The 20,213-nt window shown below is 38.0% G+C and overlaps 2 protein-coding genes and 1 long non-coding RNA gene across 5 annotated transcripts; 1 reads left to right on the forward strand and 2 right to left on the reverse strand.

Annotated features, from left to right (window-relative positions):
* Positions 1-4,317: 4,317 nt before the first annotated feature.
* Positions 4,318-7,900, reverse strand: LOC110045201 (uncharacterized). The gene is made up of 2 exons (XM_020750801.2): positions 5,867-7,900; positions 4,318-5,655 (listed from the first exon to the last, which is right to left on the reverse strand). Exons 1-2 carry the CDS (start codon positions 6,740-6,742, stop codon positions 5,503-5,505), a joined length of 1,029 nt encoding a protein of 342 aa, XP_020606460.1. The 5' UTR covers positions 6,743-7,900; the 3' UTR covers positions 4,318-5,502.
* A 78-nt stretch (positions 7,901-7,978) lies between these two features.
* LOC110045199 (A-type voltage-gated potassium channel KCND3-like) lies at positions 7,979-17,128 on the forward strand. 3 transcript variants are annotated; one of them, XM_020750799.2, is made up of 4 exons: positions 7,979-8,040; positions 13,414-13,610; positions 15,334-16,222; positions 16,374-17,128. In XM_020750799.2, exons 2-4 carry the CDS (start codon positions 13,427-13,429, stop codon positions 16,582-16,584), a joined length of 1,284 nt encoding a protein of 427 aa, XP_020606458.2. In that variant the 5' UTR covers positions 7,979-8,040; positions 13,414-13,426; the 3' UTR covers positions 16,585-17,128. The 3 variants fall into 3 exon arrangements, with proteins under 3 accessions (XP_020606458.2, XP_089132068.1, XP_020606457.2); XM_089275942.1 differs by lacking the exon at positions 7,979-8,040 and adding an exon at positions 10,576-10,686; XM_020750798.2 differs by lacking the exon at positions 7,979-8,040 and adding an exon at positions 12,955-13,278.
* LOC149101470 (uncharacterized) lies at positions 11,166-15,179 on the reverse strand. The gene is made up of 2 exons (XR_016203024.1): positions 13,722-15,179; positions 11,166-11,312 (listed from the first exon to the last, which is right to left on the reverse strand). It is a non-coding gene; the product is annotated as an uncharacterized LOC149101470 (long non-coding RNA).
* Positions 17,129-20,213: the final 3,085 nt, after the last annotated feature.

Raw genomic sequence — 20,213 nt, forward strand, 5'->3', positions numbered from 1 at the left:
GGGAAGTGTTGGGATGGATTCGTAGATTGCAGTTTTGATTCGCTTCATAAAAAATGGTGAACAAAGTTGTCCGAAAATTCAGTTGCCATCTACAGGCGCTCGTTTTCGTACGAGAATGGCTTGAGATCGCCCGTTTCTACATTTGGGCTTTAATCTTTATTGTTCAACAGTTCGTCAATACAAGAGGTTTAAAAATACAAGATGCGACCGCTGGCGATTGCTTCAAAGAGACACACTTGGAGGTATTAAGCATAAGCAACTTAAAACAAAAGACAAGGCGTTAATCGGTTTTGTAATTAAGCCATAACAAAGGCTTCTGTGGCGAGGGGCCTAAAATAATGCAAAAACAACCTAATGCAGACAAATATTCGGAGCCTTATCGCAGCAATGCCTCAAAATAAGCGATACCATTATTTTCCTAAAGTTTGGGTTGCGTGTCTTTCTGTTATTCATCCCTCATTCCGTCTTGTTTTTAGCCATTTTAGTTATGATTCCTTCTTGTTATTTCTTATATTTGATCTAGAATGACTTGAAAAGGTATTTTATTCCTGATGTAGAAGTTTATTCTCCTGAATAAATAATATCCGTGATCTCCTCTACCAGAACTATTTCCAAATAACCAGTTGATGAGCAGCTGCAAGAAGCAGGAGTCAGTTTACATGAGAGGTTCCAATGTAAGTTTCCATAACTTTACACATCCGTTGTCATTTGGTCGGTTAAACCTCTTCGTTTTAGACGTTGTCAATCTGTTAAAAATTTTTAATGTAAATTTTGGGCTGCCTTGTTAACTTTAGTTAAGCCCATACGTACTTCCCCTCGATGATACATACTCAAAAGAATGGTCAAATGGACCTGTAGGGTTAAAATTAGCTGAAAGATTCACGGGATCACAAAACAGGGATATCTAATTCATCCGACGTAAAATCTATTGAGCTAGACATTATACAAGGGCGTTAAGATCGCTGCGCCAAACCGATTTCACTCAATAAGTTTCTAGCTAATGTACAGTTTTTTTTTTCTGTTTTACCACTTAACTGCTTAGTCAATGGAAAAGTTCTCAGCAATATAGTGATGATTTTCACATGCCTTTTTTGATTGGCTGAGAAGTTATGGACATCAACCAAAAGATGAGAAAAAGGTGTCACAGACTAATCAATCAGCTTACAGTCAGGTGATAGAACTGAGTACCCTACCATGGTCGGGAAAAACAATGCAGATTGTTAACAGCTCCGAAAAGAAGACGTGATGTATTTTCAAATAGTAGTTTAGGCTCACAGAAAAAATTAATGACGTTTTTAATTTGATATGCAAGTCAATATGGCATAATCTGCGCTATATAAATACCGTCATTATTATTTTTATTATTTAAATTGTAGGTTTTAAAATAATCTGCGGTTTTCAACTTGCCCAAGAAGATCCCTCGAAAGAATAACTCTGCGAATTAAGTTAACGAACATAACAAGTATTATCTGTCATTCAGATCAGTATGCATGAAGTAAATGTGGGCACTCGATTCATTATTTCAATGTTCTATCAATGTTGCCAAACTTCTCTGGCTAAAATGCAGAATTTCTCGCCTCCTGGTTCCTTCTATGACGTCAGAATGACAACAAGCGTGGGTGTGGATGCCTTGTTGTAAATTAAAACACGCAAAGTGTGTGGTTTTTAATTGGGTTCTTGGCTTATCGCGTGCACTTCACATTACAGAAAATTAAACCGAACTGAAGACTCATTCCGTCTAGTGAATATTTTAAGACGATAAAGATAATTCCCCGCATGAGCTACATTCGTGACCACGCGAAGAATGTTGATGAAATGGAGAATTTAAAATTACATAGAAGGATCCGGTAACAGGCCAGGAAACAAGCTCAGCGCTTTTAATTTGTTCTACACCGTGGATGGAACGGAAAAAGACACCATAAATAATACACGGGATAAAACTCCACCAGGAAAGACAGTTTTCCTTGAAATACGTTAGCTGCTGAGAAAATATTTTTTTAAAAGAAGTAAAAGAAAATAGACAGTCTACCATATGAATATTTATCTAAATCAGTCAGTTTTACCAAAGTTATCGTTTGAGATACACAACAGCAAATTTACGCTCGTTATCAGTATCCTGTAGCTTATAAAAATGGTCAGCTTGTGAGCTGATGTGAACCTGCCGCTAAATTATCAAATGAAAAATATCAGAGGTAACGAGTTTCCGAAGTGATCCTTTCTGCTACTTTCGAGAAGTTCTTTTCCTCGTTGCTTGTTTTACTGAATTATTGTTCGAGATGATACGAATTAACAACGAAACAAGAAAAAGCGAGCTTTATCAACAATAATATTTGATGAAAAATGATGGCATGTGAAACCTCTAGTGGCTAAAAGGACAGCCAGGTTTCTATGCAAACATTAACATCATAACCTCCCAGTCCTGATATTTTGATCCAGCATTATCCAACACCTGTGGATAAAAATGCTGGACTCTTTTGATCATCTTGTTTAGACAGTGTTGGAAGAAAGTCAAAATTTCTTCCAATAATTTCCCACAATGTAAATTAAAAACAGTGAGAAACATTACCATACATTTACTTGCAACATCGTTAACTCCGTTTTACCACGATTTAACATACTGCCACAAAGTCCATCTATCCGTGATGGATAGTGTCATTAAAATGATAATAACTTACCATCAGTATTGACCACACAAGAGACTAGTGCTTTTCATGTGTTCTGATTGGGAGGTGATTACTAAAGTACTATTCACCTCCACTTCGGTGAGTAATTGTAAATTATTTCAGTCAAAAGCTGTCAAATAAATCGTGCCAAGAGCGTAATTTAGCGAGAAATTTAAAGATTTTGTTGATGAATTGACAACATAATAAAAGTTAAACATGTAGACGATACCTGATTCATAGTTTGATGCTTGAGGAAAGTTTTTCTTCAACTCTGTCTGAGTCAGTATTCTATAACCAAAAAGTTAAGACGGTTAAAAACTGATGCAGCATAAAATACTCATTGGCTTCTAATCCGGGAGCCATTAATTAGAATTAATTGGACTCCTTCCGTAGCCATTAAGCTCAAATAATCCAATCTCGGATCCAGTCCCCCAACCACTTCCCGTCTCTGACAATTCGTGGTTTTGCGATCCAATAAATACAATCAAGAGAAAATATACAATTCAGTAGAGTTCACCGTATTCACTTTCGGTTTCACGGTCAGGTTGCTTTTCGTGAAGATGTTTTACGAGACCAAAATGAACATTAAAACTCCCTATTTAGTTCTTAAGCTTACTTACTCAGGTTAAGCTTACTTTATATGCGGCAGAATTTACGAAAATGCACCTGGTTTATCGTGGCATATTACTTACAACGAGCATATAAATGTTTATTAATAAAACGTGTTCAATATATGTATAAAAAAGATTCTACTTTAAAAGGTTATGCGCCTTTTTATTTCACGATAAGCTTATTTATTTTGCCGACCTTCAGTTCTTTGCAGTATAACTGACTCCTCGACTGTGGATCGATGCGCGCACGTGGTTCCCGCCAGTAAATACATGCGCAAAATTCTTCTTCAAACTTCCCGGTCAGTTTACGTTGCTGCACAATAAAAATTCAAAACAACAACAGCTGAAATTCTCCTGGTAACGAAGAAGGAATCTCATGTAGAGATCAAATCAATTGAAGATCTGCTTCAGTTTACGTTGAAGTTTTAACCTACCTAAGCTTTCCATTCTGCTCAAGAAGAAAGTGTTCATTGAAAAGCTCATTGCTTACCACTTTATCCTCAAATGTGTCTTGGTGCTTCCAAAGGACTACGTAATAATGCAAAACTAGATTAAAAACTGTTGGGAAATTAGGCAAGCATTTGTTTGTTTGTCAGCGGCACTACCGAGTCCTGGCGGCCGGCAGGCTAGTTTTCGCGCCTTTTTTGAGCGAGTTGACGCAACCTGGAGGGGGATAGGGACAGTAGATTGATAGTTTTCAGTCCAGAACGTGCGCACGTTTTTCCTTCTCCCAAAGTTAACGAAGACGTTACCGGTTCTAGCTCATAGTACTCATAGAAAGGACAGACTTAGCATGATTTACACTTTATAGGGTAAAAGAAAATCAAACTGGAACTTTTCTCTTTAAACTCCCTGCCCCTAAACTTTTTTTTTGTTTTTGGCAGAAGTTCAATCATGACGATTTCAAAACAAGAAAGCAATTGCTCTGAGGCAACACTATGCCTCTAAAATCATTTGTCCAACACATGTGCTTTTATTCTGCGGAAATCTGTTAATAACTGAGCAAAAAAATTCGAAAGTCCACCCCATTTCTTTTATGTATCTTAGCTGAGTTTGATCATCCTTAGTAAGTCCCTAAGGCGGTCAAAGTTTTAACTCTTATAAACTGCCCAATATTTTAATTGGCAAATTGCATCTCTGTCACACAATTTAGACTATCAACTAAAAAAAAATTAATACTGTTTCCTGATAACTGTCAAAGAACCCATTGTTCTTTTGTAATCCCCTCTTTAAAGGTCCAAAAAAAAAACTGAGTGACTGAATCAATAGGGGTACACTGACTAGTTTATTAAACAACAGCTTTGTAAATAGTTCACAGATGACTTACGCCACTAGGTATATTAGTGAAAAATGTTCAAAAACCACCTACTTATTGGCTTAGCCTGTTTACAAACACAGATAACACAGGACTCTTCTGGCGCTGAATAAATAGTATCTCACTGATCAGTCTCAAAATACTTTTGTTTCTCCACTGCAGCTGGTGTATATCTTAGTATTTGTCTCATTATGTCTTGTCTGTAACTTTAGGATTTCTCTCATCAAATTCAGATAAACCTATCACAAGCTATACTCTCCATATCTGAAACATGTATAGTTGATGTCACGTCTTTTAACAATACCCCATTGAAAATATAACCATGGATATATCTAGACGCTTAAAAAAACACGTAAAAAATTGTATTTTTTTTGCGAAATACGGCATCTCATAGCTCCTGCAGCACAATGATACGAAAACATTCAAAGCTATTTCAAGATCGCAAGAAACCTGGTTTGGTAAAAGAGCAAAATGAATCAGTACAGATAATCGCGCTGTTTATTCATGAATATTTGATCTTATAGCTAGCATGGTAATTTAAGTTAGTAATAAATAGCTCATGGCGGTTACTTTATAGTTGAAGTAAGATGTATCAGCACGTTTACTATCTACAGCTACAGGTCATGCAAGAGTACTGCCGAACTGTTTATCTTTGGATCAGCCAAATCAGATTATTTTCACCCTTTCAATTTTTAGGAGTGATCAAAAGCTAATGTCTTCTCACGAAATTGATCAGCACTGTGCAGCATATTGCACATTCAGATTCTCAGGTGACCAGTGACAAGAGTAAATAAAATCATCGCATATTGCCTTGCGAGGAAGTTCTCAGTACAAAGTGAAATTAATTTTGCCATAGTAAGGAGAAATTATTTTTTGATCTACCAACTTACAGGTAATGAACTAACTGATTATTTTACTGGGTCGATGGAACTTGTCCGTTGATAACGTGAATGGTGGCAGTTGGAGGCACTGACATTCCGGCTGGACTTGATGGTTCATGCTTCTTTAAGAACTTTATAGCCTGGACTTTCTTTTCTGCTTTTCCTTTAGGGCTCTCAAACACCAGCTACGAAACAACAAAATACACCATTACTAAAATGGACTTAAGCTTATATGAAATATTTACACCTCGAAAAGAATATGATTTTAAGTTTCCAATTGAAGAGACTCTAACACTGTCCCGATATGATCAGAAAGTTCAATTTGAGAACAAATTCCAGATTTTAGTGAAGCTTGCTGCAGTTGCTTCGCGCGCGAATCACAAACAACAAGCTCACCTCTCCAACTCCAGAAACGGCTCCGACATCCGGTACATAATTCCCCTCGGGAATGGCCAGACTAACTATCTGCGCTGCCTGGCCATGTGTGCTAGCAACTGCAATTTCTGTCGGGTTTTCTGCAGGAAATTGGTGGTGGACTTTTGGCACAACGGCGGCGTTCACTGGAACCGCTGCAACTTCGTTCCATGAATGTCCGTGGGGAAACGAATAAGGCGAAGGCTGCAGATAAGAATTCCCCACCACTGCGGTCGTTGTGTAGATTGGCTGAGAAGCTGAATGGGAAGGCTGAGGGTATGGATTTTGGGATTGGTAATGCATCTGTGGAGAATATGCTGGCACTAAAACGAAGTGCGGTTGTTGATTCATGGCGTAATACATGCTTCCATCTGATGTCGAAAATGAATAATAGCTGCCATGGCCTGAGCTCTCATTCACGTCTTGCCGATGATAGTAGTATTTTCCAAAATTTCGCTTGCTCTTTCTACGGACTGCTTTACCAATGTTTAAACTTTTGCCGTCAAATTCAAGGTTATCTTGGTCGCGAACTTTGTCGGCTATTTCTTGTGATTCGAATGTGATGAAAGCATATCCTTTGCTAAACCCGTTGCGATCTCGCACGACTTTGCTCTCCTTGACAGTGCCGAATCTTTCAAAATAAGCTCTCAGCTCGTTTTCAGTAGTTTCTGGGGAAAATCCCTTGACAAAAATTCGCTTTCCAATATCTATGTCACCCATAATGTTGGTTTGAAGAGAGATTAACAGGTACAAATAAAACTTACAGTTGAGCCAACGACGGAAAATAAAGTAAGCGTCAAAAGCGTGCTCAAGGGCGTTTTCTCTCTTTGCATCTTGGGAAATCAAATCACGTGGCATGTCCTGGAGCAAATTGTCAGCTCTCGCTCTCTTCTTGCATTTTTCGAGGCATTCATAAAGAAAACGTATTAACTTGAAGCTGCATTCTGAGTAGCAAAGGTGTACCTGGACGTTATTATTCTGGTTGCGTAATCATCAGTCGTGGAGACACAAAGTCTGACATGTTCGCTGCATTTTTTGGTTTGCGTTGTCATTCAAAAGGAGTATTAAATGGGTTTCTATATGCTGCGGTGCGTCTGCTATTCTAAGCTGTCAGCGCAGCACGTGCGGACGAGCAATATGTCAAGCAATGGCATGCAAGATTCCTGACAAGATATTGAGATCCCCCTGGCCGACCTACCCATACGAACTCTGAATCGACTGGATCAGGAAACCGCTGAAACCAAGATTGGATACCAGCAGGTATATTGATAATTTACATTTTGTTTTCGAGTTGTTTCTGTCAATCTAGAGTTGAATACGTCATGACCTGCTTCAATCTCAATCTGTACAATTTTTTAATATCGACTATATGGGCGTTTAATAGTATGTCGCGGTTTTAAACCGTCTAATATTTTGTCTGGGCTTAGTTTTGTTCTTGTGTATCGAATGTAAAAACTGAACCTGCATAATAAATGCTATTCCATTAGTTAGAGCTGGTACATCTTTTTTTGTTGAAGACCATTCCCGAAACCGTGCTAAGACGTGAATACCGCTCAATTGACTTCACGCCAAGGGGCCTGCAAAATGTGTTCAATTTAGAAAACCAACTCTAATAATTCCTGCTGACTGTATGTAAAGATGTTTAAAATAATTTACCTATCTTGTATTCTTACTCGACAAATTAACTTACTAGAATGATCTAAGAAAATTTAATAAGGGAAACATGGTTGTCAAAATACCAAAATAATGTATAAAATGTTTAGTTCCTAAAAAAATTAAGTGTGTGCTAAGAAAGAAGCTGAAGCAACCATGAAATATTAAAGCTAATAAGCATTCATTTTTATCTTTGTGAATTAAAATAAAGGAAACGCGCGTCACTGAAAAGCTGTTAGATTTCTTGTCATGAGTTTAACCTGCTAGCGAGAGACTATTTCGAATTCTTCTCGATTTGAAGATCAAGTACACGGTCCTAAATATTCTTACATACTTTCACAGGCGATAAGTCGCCAATACTTAAAGGAAAGGATTGTGTGGTATATATTTACGAAAAATTCCACGATTTGAGCTTCTGTGTTTAAAGTACAGGAATGTAGCAAAGACATCAAGAGGAAGTTGCGTAGACTGAACTAGCAACGAAGAAACACAAGGATAGAAATGTAAGTATGTGAACCTAATTACCAAAAGGAAGAGAAATAACAATTGTTAAGTATTAGATTGCAATCCACCGCATCTCGTACCACTTCCACTTTGTAGTAAACGAAGACTGCTAGTACCCCTTTTGATACAAACAGATTAAAATTATGGCTCTTCCAGTCTCCTGTTTCAAACTGAATGAATGGTATATTGTTTTTGAATATACATCAGTACAACCCCGTAACGATCGTTCGTTTTTTCTTTATATCGTAAATAATTTATTGCTTCTCTCTCTCGTTTTCCCTTCTTTGAACGCCGCTGAATACAAATAGAAAGCGCTCAACTAATCTATCGGCAATTTTTCCTATGATTCACTAGGACGCAAAAAACTCTCGATCTCAAATACATCCTTTAAATTTTTTTAGCGACATCACGCACCAAAGAGTGTTTCTTGTTAGTTAAAGTACACCTCGATAAGCTCCTGAATTACAAACAAAATTCCATAGGAGATTCAGTTGAAATGTACATAACGAGAACGTGTTGTCCACTGATGTGACGAGGTAATGGAGTTCGGATAAACGAGTGAAACAAGTATCATTTCACAGAATATCACTGAAATCACAGGAACAGTTCTTTGTGGCAAACGGCTTCTCTTTTAAATCGTCTTGCAAGGCCAAGTTCGTAAAGCCATTGAAGAAAGTTTTTAATTTTGTGAGGATAAGATCAACGGTGGACACAGGAAATGGATTATTACCCAACCAAAGTAACATAATTGTGATATCCACGAGGAAATCCTTTGATGCAGGTAACAGACTTACAAAAAGAAAATTAGGAACGTACTGTTTCTTATGATCATTTCTTCCTCCTAGTCACTGTTTTTCTCGGCTTTATCAATGCACGTTAATTTAATATACTTCTTCACTGAAGCTTTGTGTGTTGGTTGGTTTTGTTCTAAGGATACGTTCTTGGTTGAGAGCTTTAATGTTAAGTACAGTATGGTTTGAATGGCGATTTAACTGATAATGACGACATTCCTGCAATTGAGCTCATTTTAACCTGAAATGGAAAATGCTAAAATTCGTTGAATATATTTTTTTGGTTATTACTGCAAAATTAAGTATGGGTATCGCAAATCGTAAACATAGTATAATTACAGTAAGGAAAATAACCGTCGGCTTCTGAAGGTTAGTATGACTACGAATATATACCCTAAATAAAACGGAAACACAAGAATAAGGCAGTATCAAAGCAATAAAACTTAATAGCCTTTTTCCCAAAAAAAGATCTCCAGATGTCGTGCTTTTGGATAACTGTAGATTGCAGTTTGCTCCCTCGCTTTCTCGAAGAGTATTTCTGGAGAAATCGTTGAAATAATTGACATAATTGTTATTGCTTGTTATCTACCGGTGTGAGGTGTCCTCGAAAAAGGTTGAGACGAGGTAACATCTTAGGCGTCCAAATTCTTACTCTAGTGTTTTGGTTCAATTTAATTGGGCATAATATAACTTGTACGCTATTCAAATTATACTAATATGGCGAATAACCTAATTTACTTCTCTGTTTTATTCAATTTAGTCACCTCAGTTTCTCTGTCACCACTCGCGGAACCTTAGTTTGCCAGACCGACTGCAATTATAAAATACAAGTTACTTTATAATGTTGGCCTTTCTGCTGAAAATGCTTAATTATGCTGAAGAGCTTCAGTTCCAAAACTGATAAGGTATGCTCTTGATCGGTATGTTGTTGATCCCCCTGGCAACCATTGTTGGTTCAACGTTTTGAGAAAACACACAGTTGTTTAACAAAATGTTTAGAAGAAAAAGGACATGGTTTGAAATCATTTTACAACACTATCTGCGGTTTTCTGGCGTTCGTTAGTCAATTTCCTACAGACACGGTACTATTTTCATGATATCTGCCAGCCGTTATTGCATATTCACCTAAAATCACCGATACTTATAAACATGGCACACTAAAGCTATCACGTTTATTATTTTTATTCACTAGCATCATGGAATTTCACAAAATGGAATCTTGCGGAGATGAACATTTCGTACTAGAATGGAAATTAGTTGAATTGTAGTAATACAGTCTTGGTACCTCTAACACAGTAAAACAAAGCCTCGCAGGAGAAATTTTGAAACGCCATTTCATTATATTTATAAATTAATGTAAGTAAACACTAGATGTCGATCAATATTGGGAATAAATCTTTTTAAAGAAATGTTCCACGAAGCAGTACTGTCGGATTCTTTGTTTCTTAATTACTGAAGCAGAAAAGCTGGTTGCGTCACTGAGAATGAAAATTAAGTATTTTTCATTCTTTTCCGTACATTTGCGGTAAAATTGACTACCTTATTTAATGTGATAAACGCCAGAATCATAAACGAAAATTAATGACATTAACCTTTTTCAATATTAATTTTCACTGACCACTGATCATGAAATGTCTCGATAGACGAGCTTCACTTATCAATTTTTCATAATGCAAGGCAATCATAAAAGAGCTGAACAATTTTGCCTTCCGACTGAAAAACATTGCACTTCTGGCTGGAGGCGGACTCGAGCTCATTGGCAGTAAACCTTCGTCATCATACAAAAGACCTATGTCTCATGCATTACACTTACTGCTCACTGTGAAGTGGACTGCGACCAAGAAATGTAGTCAGGTTAGATTCCTTACGAAATCAGTACAAGAAGTATGGGATATCTAAATGGCAAAAAATCTTTGTAAGGGTATTTTTAAAGTATTTTAACATCCATTTTTATTCATGATATTCTAAACATGTTTTGCGCTTGGGTGTGCGACTAAATCTGATAACAGCTGTCTATACCCAGTAAATCTTGCTGACTGGATGATCTGCAAAGACGTAAAGTACATTTCGAAAGTAAACAAACCCCTACGTTTCTACAGATCACTTCTTTCAGAGGGTACCAAACGTGTGCCAGATGTACCAGAAAGAAGGTCTTACACGTGCACGAGTGAAACGTGTTCCAGGCGTGAACCGATAAACCTTAATGACATTCTCTCTATAAAAGAGAAAAGAAAGTCTTCTTTATTATTAAAAAAAATGTTACACCAAACGGAGTAACATATTTCATCAACCTTTAATTCCCACTCATCCATTACACAGATCAGTTTCATTCATTTTTAAGTATGTGTTATTTACCTTTTTTTAAGAAGTTGAGGCTTGAAGGGTCGCAATTCTCGTCGGAGCTTTACTGTGTGTCGCATGTGTGGACTGCTATCTCAAGTTGTTTTGATTACAGACAGCTTGATAAGCTCACGATATCTCTGACAAAACAAGATAAAGCTTACCGTCATCACCAGAGTCAGACCCGAGTTCAGTTATTATGATGAAACCCTACTGTGTCACTGTATTAATGAAAGCTCTCAAACACATTTGCAAAAAGGGATGTTTTTTTTCCTACGTTGTGGACTCTCATATTCACACATAGCTGGCACTATAAAGCAAAATAACTCTTGGTATTCATGACCCATCTCGTCCAATTTTTTTTTCTATATTTAAAACGTTTAGAACATAAACAGCATGATGTCACTGAAACCCAAGAGGACAAGTAGAAAAGTTCAAAACATGGGTAAAACGTATTTTCACAAACGTGCCAGTTAGTTCTCGTTTAGCCAACTATAAAAATATTGGTTGCAACCATTTTGCTGAAATGGCAGCATTTATACCTTGTAAGAAGCGAAATGGAAATAAAATTAAGCTATAGAAAGGCCAACAATTTAATGTCGCATGGTCATTAGCTTGGTTCATTTCGTTTCGTGGAAAAAAATTAAAACGTTCCGCGAGCTGTTGACGACATATAGACAAATGGCAAACCAAAATATATTGAAGACCAATTTAATTTTTCATGACATTGCATCGAGAATTTGAATATTAGCAGAGGCCATGTTTGGCTAAATCCTCTTATTCTCAGACATATAGCATCGACATCGATCAGGAAGTTCTTCAAGGACACAATATGACTTTAACTTGCTCATTTTTTGCAGAAAACCTCATCAACAACTTGTTTTCCGTCTGGTTTTAAGGAAACAAACTCCTGAACAACGCCGAACAATTTTTGATTATTTGTTAATGCCATTATAGGAAAATAACCCCTGGATTCGGCCTTTCAAGAATAAAACCTTCACTTCATCCAATGATCGGAATTGTTGCTTTTGAAGGCACTGCGTAAAACTTAATATTTTTGCAAAAAAAAAAAAAAAAAAATCAAAAAAGAAATTAATGAGCTGGTAATCAAAAGAACCACCGCACCACCCCCACCCCTCTCCCCCAAGTGAATTAATTGTATTGAGACGTTTAAAAATGTACAACTTAAGCCAAACTGCTCGGAATAAGTGATCCGCCCTAACTGCAGAAATAATCGAAAATTATAATTCTAAGTCGTAGAGGAACCGTCTTCTAACTCAAATTTACAGGAAACAAATCTGTAATTAACCCTCACGATTTCTTGCTAAAAATACTAATCGGTTTCCATGTAGTTTTGAATGTTAACTGTTAGAACTTGGTGGTAGATTTCAGATGACAATTACCATTCACGATGATATAACGCATAGAGAAGTTATATTTCCAGTCACCACCTCCTTCTATTTCTCAAACATGTAGCTAAATCGTGAAAAGGAAAACTTTTAATACCGCAAAGCAGAGGTGCGACCTGAACGAGAAACTCATCAATTTTTCAAGAAAAACACCACTACAATAATTATACAGTTCTGTAACTTACAAGTGGAAGCTTTCCCTAAATAACAAAAGAACGTCGCCTTCGTCATGTCAACCAACAATAGATGGGAACAATAGGCGGGCTTAAAAATATACATTTGGAACGTACGGAGGAAACTGCGAAATAGGACAAAGAAACGGAAATATTTACAGGCTACGAAACCAAAACGGTGCACCTTTTCACGTTAAACGGCAATTTTTTGTCCTTGTTAACGATTAAGACACTAAAAAGGAAGCAATTGAACATTTCTTTCGTAGAACTGCCGTCTACCGACCAATAACAAGACTGCTGCAGTTTTAACAATATGACAGCGACAGAAACCCATGACAGGTGCACCTTCGTATAATTAATGGTGCAATTTTGAATTTATAATCAGTTTTGCGGGATGCTAGCTAATATATTTTTCACAGACCACAAGCCTTCATGAAATTAAACTCAACTTAGACCTCAAGCCGAAAAAAATAGTTTGTAAACAAATACAATTTGAAATCACCAGCTAAGGTTTTGTGGTCGAGGTAAAAACAATTCTCCATCTGTGTCTACTTTGTGATAAGGCTTTTACGGTCGTCATATACCCCAGGCAAATATAATGGTAACGAATTTAGCTGACACGTATTTGAAGTAAAACTGTTGCGTTTGGGATGTTGCAGGTGATCCAGTGCGATGGCTGTTAACGGGATTAAAGGCGAAGAAGCGAAAACGGTGGTCTTGTCCTCGGAGACAACCCCTCGAAGATCTCTTCGACCTCGAGTGACTTTCAAAAAGAACTGTAAAGGTGACTGCATCACTATCAATGTAAGCGGTCGACGATTTGAGGCGGACAATTCTATCTTCGAACGGCATCCAGGTGAATGTGACGCTTTGCTAAAATAAATTATTCTTTTTGCCTGGAGTTTAAGGCTCGGTCTAAAAAAAATTCAGCTTGAGAATATAACAAAGGAATAACCTGACGTCTTACCTTATCCGTGTGTATACAAGTGTTTCATCTTTATGGCTTACGTATATTCCACTTAATCGTGCTCGGGTCGATTTATTTCCTAAATATTACCTATACGCCTAATGAAATTCTTCACAATAATACAAACAAAAACAAGATGAAAACTGAATCGGATGAAGAAGTGTGCGATTGGGAAATAAATGTTGTAGTACTCCTAAGAAGAAATTATTCAATGGTCGATGGAAAACCAAGCATAAAATAAATGGTTTTGTTTCGTGACAAAATCATTCAACCGATGTTCACCAAGCTTTGCAAAGGCACAGATGCCAAACAATTTTTCCGGTCTCATGTTTCTTCGTTTGCTTTTGGCTTAAAAATATTATAAAAAAATAAACGGTTATGTTTTAAATAGTCGCATATACAGAATATTACGACTTACTTCAATTAATGCTTGCGAGATAAAAATTGCTCGGGGCTAGTGCAGTGAGGGCAAATACGTAATGGATGTTCTTTTTTGACTATTTTTGCGGTCAAGTTGAATTATTAGGACTAAGGTATTGCCGTTTATGCAATTCTTCCATCAGATACATATTTGAGGCATGTTTGGAGTCTTTTAACCGGTCCGCCTAACAGTATCGTGCGAGAGTTAAGAAATATCTAATGAACAATGCATTTTAAGAAAAAATCATTTGCGACTTATTAAAGGTCAGATAGTAAGTGATAATATCTTAGTCACTTCAGAGATCTTCAGAGTAGATGTCTTTGCAAAACCATAGCATTTGCATCAAATCGGACGCCAAAATGGGCGTCGGGAGTCATTACCGATTCGCTTAGAAATTGCATATTTATGCCACAGGATTGCTATTGAACGGTTATATTACAAAGCATTACGTAATGCTGTCTTCCTGTGAAAAAGGTTTGCTTACATGTAAAAAACAGTAAAAGATAACACTTGTTCAATGGCTATTTACTGTATACTAATTTCAGGAATTTTGAGTTAAAGGAGCTTGATTTGCAAAATGTATTCAATTCTAGCAGTTGCGATTCCTTTGCGTTCGATGGTCTGCATTTTTCATGCTGGGAGCCATAAAAGGTGTGATAATTTATTCATGAAAGGAAATTAACAAATTAATCAGAGACGTGAATTAGGTAAGGTTGCTTGGTTACGATGAGGAACCAAAGTACTACTCGTCCTGTTTGGGTGGGGGGTTGCCGTTATTTCCTGGGATGGGGTTATTACCAATTAAATTCAAACCATCTGAAAAGCTTCAGAAATAACCTTTTTAAAACTTGCCACTTTCTCAGGGATATAACCGTTTACAAGAGTCAACAAAATTTCAGTGAGTTCAATTCGAGAGTAATCGAAAACAGATGTGATCATAGTACGTTTTGTAAGAGAAACTAAAATGTCGAACAAATGAACTGTGGGTCAACAAGTAGACGAGTGGCCAGGCTCAGTAAGAGGTAAGCAAGTGCCCCCTCCCCCCCCCGCTCCGTCACCCTTGGGGCTTGGGTCAGGACCCTCACGCCCCTCGAACACTTTCTCTCGATAAAGTTGCAGGTTATTCTGCAAGTGGCTCGGTGAATGAACTTTTTTGAGCAAGACTTAAACTCTTTCTTGTTCTGTTAACAGACACCCTCCTAGGAAGCACCAGACGAGATGTCTTCTTTGACAAGACCAAAAATGAATACTTCTTTGATCGCGATCCTGATCTCTTTACATACATCATTCAGTTCTACCGCAAAGGAACACTTCACTACCCTGAAGACGAATGTGCTTGTTGCTTCGCTGGAGAGCTCGATTTCTTTGGTATCGTCAGAAACCACTTCGGCGATTGCTGCTATGAAGTCTTCCAGGAAAAACACGACGATTTCGAGGACTATCAAAGGCGTCATGCAAAACCAATTGAAGAAGAGTTCACTCCCACGACAATCAGGCAAAAAATGTGGCAGTGGTTTGAAGATCCAGGTCAGAACATTTTTGCCCTGTTAATACATTACACATCTGCTGCTCTGATTCTGCTAAGCGTGGTGGCGTCAACTGCTGAGACGTTACCATGTGGTGAAGTGCCTTGTGGCAAAAAATACAAAGGGCAATTCTACATTGTCGAGTCTACTTGTGTTATAGTATTTACTGTGGAGTACCTTGCAAGACTGTACGCTGCTCCCATCAGACTCCAGTTCATGAAACAATTCTTAAGCGTTATTGACGTTGTGGCAATCATTCCGTTCTACGTTGCTTTGGTTTTCCCCAACGCCGCAGGCGGACCATTCACAGTTCTTCGCGTTTTCAGAATCTTTCGCATCGTCAAAATGTCGCGGCATAACACGAAGGTGCGAGAGGCAGGGTCGTCGTTGTTGGCCAGCCTCTCCGAACTGAGCTTCGTATTTGTTGTACTTATAACTCTTGTCATATTGTTTTCAACTATTATTTACTATGCTGAGATGGGAGACGAAGACACGAATTTCACCAGTATTCCTGCTACATTTTGGTACACCATTGTTACCATGACAACACTCGGGTAAGTTGCAGCCATAGTTCAGCGAGGCTCAAATGTTGTTTTACAATCTGCTTCAGCAAAACTGTTCTCTTCTGTTAGGTTCTCCGAGCTCCTAAGTTTGTAGCGTTTGTTTATTTCTTTCACATTGTCCCTTTATTAATCTGTTTTGCAGATACGGTGATATGACTCCATTGAGTATAGTGGGACGTCTAACAGGAATAATTTGTTCTCTGAGCGGCATAATGGTGGTTGCATTGCCAGCTCCTGTTTTGGAAAAAAACTTTAATCGAAAGAAAGAAGAAGGACGGCCAGATCCTGTAGAAAGAAAAAAGAAACATAACCGCGCGAGAACAGCAAGCTGCAGTCAACTTCAAAATAAATGAACGTAACAAACAAACAAACAAACGAGCAACCAAACAAATCAATCAATCAGTCAATAACATAGAATGATACACAACCTTTTGAAATTTTAACTCCTCATCATTTTCTTCGTTATTGTCTTAAGCATGACTACTGTCTTTTTACGTCCGTTGACACACGACTAATTCACATTGTATTGGCTACTCATTACGCAAAGCCGCACTTGACACAAATACGCATCATTTTCAGTGTTGCTCACTAGTTACAGGAACGAGTCTTCCTACAAGTCGATAGAATACAAAGAAAATGTGGTCTATTTCTTTCAGAAAATACTGAGAGGAAAAAGAACGATTTTCAAAGTGCAGAAAGCAGCGTAAGTTCTTCGTCCTCTCAGTCACAGCAATGCGCCTTTCAGCGCGCGCAATCTTAGAGCATGGTTTTTAACCAATAATAACAAAGCTCATATTGGGTGTTTAACAAATCAAAACGCGCTAATCATAATAAGAAGAGAAATAATTTTTAACATATATACCGAAAATATATTAAAAGCCATTAAAGAACTTGAAATACGTTTGCACTGCATTACATGACCGACTACTTCATAGAAACAATGGATAAATTTCCTTCTTAGAAGCATATTCCTTGGAAATTACTCTTACATTGTTTCTAGTATTACTGAATCAGTAGATGTACAACATTTAAAAGCGCACGCGGATCTTGGGGTAAAGCTCCCCTCCACATATTAGAGGAGGAAAGGGTTCATCTTCACTCCAACCCCGCATGATCCCTATTGTAGTGGACACAAGAGCTCATGTGACCAGAAAAACACCTCATGTCCGCCAATGAAAAGGTGTTTCTTTTACACACATAAACAACGGACAGCTATTGATGACGAAATATGAGTAACATAAGGACATCTTATAGACTTCGTATAACACATTTAAAGAAAAGCAAAAATAATTGAAATTACGAGGAAAACAGCAAACATTTAGCTCAGTGTGTAGAAATTAAATATTTTAACCAACCTCCTTAGCTGTTTAAATCTAAAGCCTCTTTCCTGTTTTCATGCACTTCCCGTATCGCAATTTGTCTGCAGAGAATTTCAAGGATTTCGTTCTCACGATCAAGGTCTTCATTAGCATTCTATTTGAGCTTCTTAAGGTATCAGTATAACCCATTTGACCATCCGCGCGCGGTCCGCTCTAGTGTTCGTGGCTTTAACAAAAACCCATATAAACCGTATATTTACTGGAAGCTTAATAACTACAGATTATGACCTGACCTGTTTAAAACGGTAAAAATTCACCGTGTGAATATATTTACAAAGCTTCACGAACCCATAAATCAAGGTATACGCCCGCTAAATTTAGGTCGGAGAAAACGATTAACATGGCATCCGTTTCTTCACACATTGACCTCAAAAACCGTGTCTCAGATTTTTGGCACATGCGTTTCTTATTATTTTACAAGAGGGTAAAGTTAGAAAAAGGAAAAAAATAGGACTGCCCGCGAAAAAAAAGCATAACTTTTTAATGAAAAGAGTAATCAGAATTCGCAGACACGGTTTTGTCGGCGTTCGTTCTGACAACATTCTCTCCGAATTTCAGCCAATTTGGTCCAGGGGCTGCCGACCCAGAACTCGAAATGCACGTACAACTCGCCTATTTTTTACTTTCGAGAAACAGAGAAAAAATAAAATTCGGCGGCATCCAAGTGTTATGAGATTATCACACCAAGGGAGACACCGCAGAGGAATCAACTTTCTGTATAACAATAGGACTGTGACAGTTAACATGGAACAGGTACAAATTTCCGCGACGGCGCGCGGTAAATTATTCACCAGTGAATAAACCGCTTTTTCATGTGTGAAGTCAGAATTCCAAAGCTAGTAAACGTGAAATTATCTTTTGATTTACTATATTAGCGTTCGAAATTTTACGTATCGGTTGACTAATCTTCAAAATTATGACCATGTCACTGTCAACATGCCGAAGGCCCGTAGAAGGTTCCCGAGAAAATGCAAGCGCACAAAGGGAAACGCTGGAGAGGACGCCGTAAACGGGACTACATCGACTGATGTTGATGCAAAGGCAAAGATACTGGAAGAAATGACAATAGCTGGGTAAGAAAAAAAAAATGTTGCACTGCTGATTCTAATTTTGTACAATCGATCTGCCTGTCAATTTCGTCCACTTCTCTTCGTCAATCTCCTCTGCTTCGACAGTTTCTCGCAACAGTATTTTAGCGCGGCTTGCGCTCATTTCGGCTTGCTCGCCGGCTTCGTGATCGCGATCGTTGTCGCGTTCATCCAGCAATTTTTCTTGATTGTAAAACGAACCCTTTGCCGCTTTCCGCTAATTTAGCGGCCCACTCTTTGTTGAAAGTGTTTTTCGCCTTCTTTGGCCTTCCTTTAGCCGATGAAAACGGGCAAGATCGCTCTGTCTTCCTCGAAGACATCCGGCACTGATTATGGCGCGCGAATCGCATGTCAACTCAGCATGATCTTGATGTCATGTGACTTCTTGCCTCGATAATTAATTCATTTGACAGAACTTGTCAACTCTCAATTAAGTAATTAATATGCAAAACAATCTTTCTCGCGCAATAACTAGCGGCAGATATAAGATTTTTTCGTGGAGTTTTTTTTATCTAAAAGATTACTTTAAGATTTATCCAACCGCTTAAAAAAGTAAAATTCTGCAAAATTGCAAATTTTCCCCTTACTGATACCTTAATAGTAAAGAGATATAAGGATTTGATCGTTGCTGATAACAAGATGTTATCGATATACGAGAAGCAGTGAAAAAATTTGGAAGTCATATATGCATTTCCTTTTTTGTTTCAATTGTATTGTCACTGAAAAGCCCCATCCAGGGAGTGTCATTAAAGGTATTGTGAAAGCGACCTACAGCCACTGCACACTAATGGCTAATCAGATTGCAGGACTTGCGTTAGTATACTTTTAGATTTGAACCGATGGCTGAGAGTGTACGAGTATCTCAACCAATCAAATAGCAGCATTTGCATTACAGTCGAACCCCTATTAAGCGGCCACCCTCGGGGAAATGCGAGGTGGCCGCTTAATAGAGGTTGATGTACCTTGAACATTTTCCACCATCGGGTTAATTTCCTAGTGAACATGGAATCACTTCAAGACAATCATGATAAACGTGTGTTTGAATGTTTTTATCACTCGTCACCTTCTAATCTGCCATCGCCTTTTCCAAAACAAAGTTTTTAAATTTTGGGTGGCCGTTTGACAGGGCTAAAGACAATAGAAAAACCCTCACAGGAACGACCAAAAGGTGGTCGGTTAATAGGGGCTTTATGTACAGTATTTTACTGACAATAATTTCGGGACTTTGATAACTGGCCACCTAATAAGGGGTGGCCGCTTAATAGAGGTTCGACTGTTGTATAGTAATAGAAGTCTAATATAGTTATTAGAACAGTGTTTGTGATGCCCTTAACAATGTACAGCTACTTACTTCGAGTTCATCAGTCGCACTCTCATTTTCACTTGACTGCGAAGATGACTTCCACTCCGGCCGGTTTGTTCTTTAACTACCCTCATCCCGTGCATCACATCATACGAACTACTGACTTGCATTACGTTGGAGATTAAAACGAAGAAAAGTCAAATATCATTGAC

This window comes from Orbicella faveolata, unplaced genomic scaffold, assembly GCF_042242905.1.
Source record: "Orbicella faveolata isolate gen_17 unplaced genomic scaffold, um_ofav_v1 contig_4, whole genome shotgun sequence".
In the NCBI taxonomy this organism is placed as follows: Eukaryota; Metazoa; Cnidaria; class Anthozoa; order Scleractinia; family Merulinidae; genus Orbicella; species Orbicella faveolata.